This window comes from Littorina saxatilis, linkage group LG16 (genome assembly GCF_037325665.1).
Source record: "Littorina saxatilis isolate snail1 linkage group LG16, US_GU_Lsax_2.0, whole genome shotgun sequence".
NCBI classification, from domain to species: Eukaryota; Metazoa; Mollusca; class Gastropoda; order Littorinimorpha; family Littorinidae; genus Littorina; species Littorina saxatilis.
In genome coordinates this window covers 17,487,874-17,497,873 of record NC_090260.1, presented here as the reverse complement: position 1 = coordinate 17,497,873, position 10,000 = coordinate 17,487,874, and the positions used below count along the sequence as shown (strand labels likewise).

General features: G+C 43.9%; 1 protein-coding gene and 1 long non-coding RNA gene across 2 annotated transcripts in view; both read right to left on the bottom strand.

The window, feature by feature from the left end:
• The window catches only part of LOC138950564 (uncharacterized), a 478,836-nt gene that overhangs the window by 421,400 nt on the left and 47,436 nt on the right, over positions 1-10,000 (bottom strand). The window lies entirely within an intron of this gene.
• LOC138951325 (carbohydrate sulfotransferase 13-like) lies at positions 4,851-7,754 on the bottom strand. Its single transcript, XM_070322948.1, has 3 exons — positions 7,676-7,754; positions 6,763-7,156; positions 4,851-5,915 (listed from the first exon to the last, which is right to left on the bottom strand). The coding sequence occupies exons 1-3, from the start codon at positions 7,752-7,754 to the stop codon at positions 5,039-5,041; spliced, it is 1,350 nt and encodes a 449-aa protein (XP_070179049.1). The 3' UTR covers positions 4,851-5,038.

Here is a 10,000-nt window from a genome sequence, read left to right as displayed (position 1 = left end):
AAAATTAAATTGTCCAAATCAATTTAAAAACACTTTCATCTTATTCCTTGTCGGTTCCTGATTCCAAAAACATATAGATATGATATGTTTGGATTAAAACACGCTCAGAAAGTTAAAACAAAGAGAGGTACAGAAAAGCGTGCTATCCTTCTTAGCGCAACTACTACCCCGCTCTTCTTGTCAATTTCACTGCCTTTGCCATGAGCGGTGGACTGACGATGCTACGAGTATACGGTCTTGCTGAAAAATGGCATTGCGTTCAGTTTCATTCTGTGAGTTCGACAGCTACTTGACTAAATATTGTATTTTCGCCTTACGCGACTTGTTTTTCTCTCTCCAAAAACTGACCCGGTCTCCAAAGCCGTAGAGAAGTAAACACGGTGTTGATAGTTGAAGGTACGGTCGAGATGAAAACTATGTCCAAAATCTACCCGGTCGAGAATGAATGCGCACGCATCTTTTAAGGATCAACCAATTAGCAATAGCTTGTACAAAATCAACCAACCACGACGCAGCACCCTACACACAAGGGCGACACCACAAAGACGTACACTACGCATGGGGGCCCGGGTAGCTCAGGTGGTAGAGCACTGGATTTGTGATCGAAATGTCGCTGGTTCGAATCCGGGCCGGGACGGACACGGGTCAACTTTATGTGCAGACCAAGAGACGGTATCCATCTCCCACCCCCAAGTCACCACAGTGGCACGTAAAAGACCTCGGTCATTCTGCCATAAGTGCAGATGGCTGATACCACCTAAACACGCACACACTTGTGTATCTCATCTAAAGTCAGGTTAAAACCCGGGAACATGCCCCTAAAGGCTTTGCCGTGAGGGCGTAAAACTTGAATTTCTCTTCCCGTACACGCATGATTGCTTCAAGGGGAATTATTGGGGAAGGGAATGAAATAGAGGAACAACACAGTAGGAACAATATTGCCGTGAATTCTCCACACGGCTACATCCCCCCTCCCCCCCCCCCCCCCCCCCCCGCAGCTCTATACCAACTGCGTCCTCCACGCCTCGTGACGAGCTGAAATTTACATCAAACACAAAAGACAAATACAAGTTCACCCAAGAGAAACGACATACAAAAAAAATCAGAAACAGTAGATTTGTTTTCTTTATTTTGCTAAAAATCGTAATATTTTACCTATCCGGCCCAAACCGCAAGACTGTGTGGCCATTCTCAAATAAGCATTGGCAATGTTGTAGTGTTTTTTTAAGTGTGAGTATTTTGCCTGAAACAAAAACCTTTGTTCGTGCGTTTGTTTTTCTTTTCTTTTCTATTCACGCATGTCATTTTTTTTAAGGTTATGTCTACACTATGCACGCTTTTTGGAATAAAAATCGCACTGTTGTATTCTGACAGCTGTTTTCAACACCAAATACAATGTCACATAATAAAACTGTAACAATGTGACAACACGTTCTTTGTCTGTGTCCCTGACTTGTCCATCTTCCTCTTCTCAAACTTGCATTTTCGTTGGGCGTGATTGCGCGAGTTTGTTCTTATCGCTTGTCGATGACTCATTCCGATTATGTGGACGTGTTTGCACAGCGCCGGGGCTTTAAGAGGTTCCCCTTTAAATTTACCCCAGGTGATAACATCTTGATTTATATTTCATGTACACACAACACTCGAGAAACTGAATGGAGACTGCGATAACAAACACAGGTACACACAACACTCGAGGAACTGAATGGAGACTGCGATAACAAACACATGTACACACAACACTCGAGGAACTGAATGGAGACTGCGATAACAAACACAGGTACACACAACACTCGAGGAACTGAATGGAGACTGCGATAACAAACACATGTACACACAACACTCGAGGAACTGAATGGAGACTGCGATAACAAACACAGGTACACACAACACTCGAGGAACTGAATGGAGACTGCGATAACAAACACATGTACGTACAACACTCGAGGAACTGAATGGAGACTGCGATAACAAACACAGGTACACACAACACTCGAGGAACTGAATGGAGACTGCGATAACAAACACAGGTACGTACAACACACTCAGGGGCACACCCGGACCAGGATGTTTACGGAAACGGACCACAAGCAATACGGGTAGACATACATACATACAAGTAGGCGTAGGAGACTTAGCGCGGACACACTCACACACAGACTGTCAGAAATACACCTGTACACACGCACGTATCCAAGCACGCACACACACACACATACATTCACACACACACACACACATATATATTCATTCACACACACACTCACTCCCACACACACTCCCACACACTCACACACACACACACACACACACACACACACTCACGCACAAACAAAAACACACCCGCACAAACAAACAAACACACACACACGCACTTGCGCGCACGCACATACACACAAATACACGTCACTGTACAATTGAATTTGCCTTTTGAATGTTTCAATTTATTTTTGAACATATTGCTTCAATTCTTCGTGTCGTTTGCATGTATTGTGTATATGATCAACTGTCATCGTACTCAAATAGCTCTGTCTGTCTGTCTGTCTGTCCGTCTGTCTAGCTTGTGTGATAGCTGGCTACACCATCCCCCCTCACCCCACCCCCTCTCTTCTTCTGGCTCTCTTGTTTACCATTTCGCATCTGATCCCGAGTAAAGAGTAAAAGATCCAAAGCCAAATATTTGTTTTGCTACGCTAAAAGTTATAAAGAAAGTTCACGGCGCATTCTGATCCCGACCAAAGAGTAAAAGAACTAAAACCAACAAGAAATTCCTCCGAGGTAGGAAAAACACCCCCGTCCTTACCATTCTCACTGCCACCAACTGAGAAGGTTATTTCCCTTTGACCATTAATATGTCCCTCTATAAGTCCTTGTAGAATCTTAATCCACCAATAACTCTCTAACCGTGTGTTTGACTGGTCCCAATTTTTGTAAGGACCGTCTCAGGAATGTATAGAACCTGTTCACCAAGTTTGGTGACGATCGGTCCGTTCATTCTTGAGATCTACTTGCGAACACAAACAAACACACAAACAAACAAACAAACACACAACCAAACAAACAAACAAACAAACAAACAAACAAACAAACAAACACACAAACAAACAAACAAACAAACACATCGACCGAAACCTATACACACCCCTATACCGGGGGTGTAAATACATTCTCTGCTACGCTAAAAGTTAAATAGAAAGCTTACGGCGCATAAGCGTTTTGGGATTGTTTGGCAACAAATGGGGGAAATACGTGAGGCGAGGGGAAGAGAAAGGGAGGGGGGGGGGGGGTGGGGGTGGAAGGGTGAGGAGGAGGGATGCCTAAATACTTCATACACTGTATCATCAATTGCCGAACTTTAAAAGTCTTGTTCGAATAAAGAATAACGTCACATGCGCGTATACAACTACGCACGCACGGGGACAGACAGACAGACAGACACACACACACACACACACACACACGCATGCACGCACACACACACGAATCATACATATCAAAATATCCATAGTATAGCACAAGTTCAACTATTTTAAAGCAGAGCTATACCATACATATCAAAATATCCATAGTATAGCACAAGTTCAACTATTTTAAAGCAGAGCTATACCATACATAAGCGCACAGAAAAGGCTAGACGTCAAAACATCAGCAGTATGGCAAGGAGAATAGGCCAGACACAATCACACAATATTCATGGAATGTAATACCATACATTTGCATATAGGGATAGTATGGCAAGCGAAATGGGCCAGACAGAATCACACAATATCAATGTAAAAGACATAACCATACATTTGAATGGAAGGATAGTATGGCAAGCGAAATGGACCTGACAGAATAACACAATATTAATGTAAAGGACATAACCATACATTTGAATGGAAGGATAGTATGGCAAGCGAAATGTACCTGACAGAATCACACAATATCAATGTAAAGGACATAACCATACATTTGAATGGAAGGATAGTATGGCAAGCGAAATGGACCTGACAGAATAACACAATATCAATGTAAAGGACATAACCATACATTTGAATGGAAGGATAGTATGGCAAGCGAAATGGACCTGACAGAATAACACAATATCAATGTAAAGGACATAACCATACATTTGAATGGAAGGATAGTATGGCAAGCGAAATGTACCAGACAGAATCACACAATATCAATGTAAAGGACATAACCATACATTTGAATGGAAGGATAGTATGGCAAGCGAAATGGACCTGACAGAATCACACAATATCAATGTAAAGGACATAACCATACATTTGAATGGAAGGATAGTATGGCAAGCGAAATGTACCTGACAGAATCACACAATATCAATGTAAAGGACATAACCATACATTTGAATGGAAGGATAGTATGGCAAGCGAAATGGACCTGACAGAATCACACAATATCAATGTAAAGGACATAACCATACATTTGAATGGAAGGATAGTATGGCAAGCGAAATGGGCCAGACAGAATCACACAATATCAATGTAAAGGACATAACCATACATTTGAATGGAAGGATAGTATGGCAAGCGAAATGGGCCAGACAGAATCACACAATATTAATGTAAAGGACATAACCATACATTTGAATGGAAGGATAGTATGGCAAGCGAAATGGACCTGACAGAATCACACAATATTAATGTAAAGGACATAACCATACATTTGAATGGAAGGATAGTATGGCAAGCGAAATGGACCTGACAGAATAACACAATATTAATGTAAAGGACATAACCATACATTTGAATGGAAGGATAGTATGGCAAGCGAAATGTACCTGACAGAATCACACAATATCAATGTAAAGGACATAACCATACATTTGAATGGAAGGATAGTATGGCAAGCGAAATGGACCTGACAGAATAACACAATATTAATGTAAAGGACATAACCATACATTTGAATGGAAGGATAGTATGGCAAGCGAAATGTACCTGACAGAATCACACAATATCAATGTAAAGGACATAACCATACATTTGAATGGAAGGATAGTATGGCAAGCGAAATGGACCTGACAGAATCACACAATACTAGTGTACAAGAAGGAATCATAAATGTCAAAATATCTATAGTACGGCAAGTCGAACTCATCCTCGGGCGGGAACACCAAGGGGTGGTTGGGCTCGTAGCCGAAAAACTTAAAATCATCATCAAAAATCTGCCTCAGCAGCTGCCGATCGTGTAAAGGGACAGTACTGTAGGCCTCAAACAGGGCTTGCGCCGTGTTGTGTTGTCTGTCCTTGTCGCTAGCAGAACGATTGTAGGCGAGGTGAGCCATCAGCAAAAACCCTTCTAACGTCATTCCCTTGATGTCGCTGCGAGCCAAGGGAAAGAACTCCTCCGCGCTTAGCGTGCCGCGGATCTGAACTGCCTTCCACAAGCGTCTGAGGATCTCCTCGGCGGACATGCAGCGGAACGTGGCGCTGATCGTCTTCAGCTCGTGCTCAAAGGTGTACTTGATCAGCGCGTCCATGAAGTACACCTCGTAGTGCTCGTCCAAGGCAGAGAAAGTCAAGATGTCCGAACGGTTCAGCTGCCGAAGAATTCCCACGGTGTCCTCAGCGAATCTCTCCTGCCGCCCAATGAAGTCGTACTCGACGCCGCAGAAGTTGCATTGGTGAGAGATGGGCACGAAATGTTCGTCTCGCTTCACCCGAGCGTCGCGGTCCATCTCAGCGTGGATAAAGAAGCGGACGAACTCGGAGAAGGTGACGTTGTGCGAGCACCGTCTGTTGATGAAGGATGCTCCGGGACGAGCGTAGGCCATGGCGCGCCGGGCAAAAAGCTGCCAGTTCTCCCAGCGAGGCGTGAAGAGCTTGTCCACGTAGGCGGAGAAGAGGCGCGCGTAGGGCTCGCGCACGAACACGATGTTCTTGAACCCGTCACTTGGCGGTAACCTGTTAGCATACCGAGAACAATCTGTTAACGTGGTGGAAGGAAGAAGAACATGTCAACGAGAAGGCGGACGGGGTCACGGGCTAAGAGCAAATTTGATTCACTGTCCCCTCCCCCCCCCCCCCCACAAGGTCACATGAATTAGCAAATTGCAACAACAAAAACAAAAAGGCGGGGATATAGCTCAGTTGGTAGCGCGCTGGATTTGTATTCAGTTGGCCGCTGTCAGCGCGAGTTCGATCCCAGGTTCGGCGGAAATTTATTTCACAGAGTCAACTTTGTGTGCAGACTCTCTTCGGTGTCCGAACCACCCCCCGTGTATACTACATTGGGTGTGCACGTTAAAGATCCCACGATTGACAAAAGGGTCTTTCCTGGCAAAATTGCTTAGGCACAGTTAATAATTGTCTACCATACCCGTGTGACTTGGAATAAGGCCGTGAAAGGTAAATATGCGCCGACATGGCTGCAATCTACTGGCCGTATAAAATTTCATCTCACACGGCATCACTGCAGAGCGCCTAGAACTGTACCCACGGAATATGCGCGATATAAGCTTCATTGATTGATTGATTGATTGATTAATGAGACACACTGCTTAATTATAAAAATGAAAGTGAGTCGATCGTTTGTCGGTCATTAAAGTCAGCCAATCAGTCGGTCAGTCATTCATTTAGGATTCACGAACTAACATATAAAATAATCTGTGCGGATTACTCTTACAGTAAGTAACAGACACATGAACGTAATGCCGGAACATTCTACAACAAGAACTAGAACAACACAAACAACGACAACGACAACGACGACGACGACAACCACGACAAAAGCACCTCCCCAATCCCTCACCTGTCAGCTTTCGCCATGTATCTGGTGAGCTTGTGAATGTCACCATAATCGTGCGACAGCAGCGGCCCCGTCATGTTCTTATCCACGTAATACAGGATCCATTTCCAGAAGGTCGTGCCTGTCTTGGGCAGTGCGCAGAAAGACATGGACCTTACATACAGACTATGGTACGGGAAAGGTGGCTGTCCCTGAGCGGCGCTACCAGATTTGGCAGAGCAGGCGTCCCTCACTCTCTGGCTCCGATTCTGGAAGGCTTGGAGGGAGGTGGGTTGTCGTGGCTGTGGTGATTGTGGTGGTGGTTGTAGTGGTGGAGGTTGGTGATCGTCGTCTGAGCCCCATGAAAAGGCTTTGGCTGCTTCCTTCAGTTTGGTTTTGAGCGACAGAGGATCTTCGTCTGGTGTGGAGAAGGAGAGGTGGTAAGTTACTGACAGGAAGGGGGGAGGGGCAGGTTAAAGTATTGGGTTGGGTATGGGAGGAGAGAGAGAGAGAGAGAGAGAGAGAGAGAGAGAGAGAGAGAGAGAGAGAGAGAGAGAGAGAGAAAGAGAGAGAGAAAAATAAATATGCTTAAGTTCTTGGAAGATATTCTTTGCCTAGCACGGTCACAAGAAAAAAATCATCATCATCATCATCAGTAGCAGCAGCAACAGCAGCAGCAGCAGTAACAACAACAACAACAACAACAACAACAACAACAACAACGTCATCATAATCATCCTCATCTTCATCATCGTTATCACCATCCTTAACAACAACAACAACAACATCATCGTCATCATCATAATCATCCTTATCATCATTATCACCATCCTTAACAACAACAACAACAAAACCAACAACTACAACAGCGACACCACCACCCCCACCCCCACCACCACTACTAACAATACATCAATCGCACTTGCAAACCACTTACCCAAGACAGGGACTTGATTGATGAAGATGCGAAACCCCAGACATCCAACGATCGCCATAGCCAGCAACCACAGCGACATTCGGCGCCATCGTAGTCTCCTCAAAATAGGTGCCAACATCGCGTGAAATATGTCACCTGCACAAATCATTTTGATATGTTTAAAATAAATGTTAAAGGAGCGTTTTAAAGAAAACAGAGTCCTTCCCTTGTGAATTATTAAAAAAAAAATCAGAATAGACATGTAAGCACAGACTGTTACAAGCTTGATAAGGTAGAGTGGAAAGGGGCCAGGCCAGGAATCATACGTGAGACGAGGTTAGGTGGAAACTCCACTCCTCTTTGCCAAGCTCTTTGGTGTTACGCGGGAGTTCTGCCAGGAAACTAATGCTAAAGGCCGGACCGTCCTCGAGCCAACTCATCGTTCATTCTGGACACTAACAGAAGACGGGCGGGGACGTAGCTCAGTTGCATTGGTAGCGCGCTGGCTTTGTAGCCAGTTGGTCGCTATCAGCGTGGGTTCGATCCCCACGTTCGGCGAGAGATTTATTTCTCGGAGTCAACTTTGTGTGCAGACTCTCTTCGGTGTCCGAACACCCTCGTGTGCACACATGCGCACGAAAAAAATCCCACGTTCACAGCGAAAGTCTCAGGGCTTGGAAAACACGAAAACACGCATGCATCATCTCTCGTCTCTGGTTATCATGATCGTATTTCGATACTTTGACGAGACAAACCCAATGCTGGTGTGTGGAAAAAGACAGCCACAGCGGGCTTGTTCGAATCAAAGTATCATATCTTCAGCGTATTACCAATACCGGTCCCAATATAGACCAGTTGGTCTAAGAGGACGTTAAACCCTAATAGTCAGTCACTAACAGAAGACAACACAAAGACAAATACAGTACAGAGGCGAGCCAACGCAATGCCGTACAAGACTATACTCCACAAACAAAGAATGAAGTGATGGAGAGCGAGAAATATCTCTTTGCGGACCAATAATAAATTAAGTGATGATTATTTACAGCACAATGAGGTGACGGAGAGAAGGGGGGGGGGGGTGGGTGGACCAGGGAAGACTAGCAACATATCACTATGCTACATATTAACAAAACCCTACAAAAAAAAACAAAACAAAAAAACAAGTCGCGGAAGGCAAAATTACTATATTTAGTCAAGCTGTTGAACTCACGGAATGAAACTGAACGCACTGCATTTTATCACCAAGACTTTATTTCTTTATTTGGTGTTTAACGTCGTTTTCAACCACGAAGGTTATATCGCGACTTTACCACCAAGACGACACAGCCTGTTTATAATACAGACATCACATATCCATATACGTTTTTCAAATTAGGAAATGATAGAGAATAAGATGAAATCATTTTGGGACCTATTTAACATTTGATCGTTAATTGTGATCACATTTTTAGAGTAAACATAATATATGTATACATTTTCAGATTCAGAATTTAATGAGGCATACGACGCAATCAATTTTGAATCTGTGTGCGAAAATGTAATTTTCATGACAACTTTAATTTAATGAGCAAACTCATTAATTAATTTTTAAGCCTCCAAGCTGAAATGCAATACCAAAGTCCGGCCTTTGTCGACAATGACTTAACCAAAATGTCAACAAAATTGGTTAGACAATGAGAGCGTGACAGTGCCGCCTCAATTTTTACAAAAACCCGGATATGACGTCATCAAAGACATTTATAAAAAAAAAATGAAAAAAACTGTCTGGGGATATCTTACCCAGGAACTCTCATGTGAAGTTTTATGAAGATCGGTCGAGTACTTTTCTCTGAATCGCTCTACACACACACATATACATACATGTATACATACAAACATATACATACGTAGGCTGTTCCATAATTATTTAGAATCTCAGAAACGGAAACACATACCAACAACCTAACCAGGCCATTTTCAAGACCAATCCTTCCCCAGCCGACACCCAATTAACTGGCCATCCTCTCAAACGTTCTCATTCTGGCCTGGGACCACGTGACATCAGCTATACCTGGTATGGTCCTCGTGAAGGCTCGGACAGAGTCTTCAGGGGTCTCTAACCGTGTTTCCGCGGCTATTTCTTGAAATCCGAGAACAGGGTGAACTAGCTTGAGGAGATGTCAAGAAAATAGGGTGAATGCAACCAGCAGCAGTGCTCCCTTTTATGCCAAGAAATATGTTGTCGCAAAGGCAGTATACACAGGTGCGTTGTCATGTTACAGCATACGCCCTCGAATACCCGTGTTTGGACGGTGTTTGTGCCAAGCCTCTAATCTTTTCGACCATTAATGGTGGAAACAGCAGTCA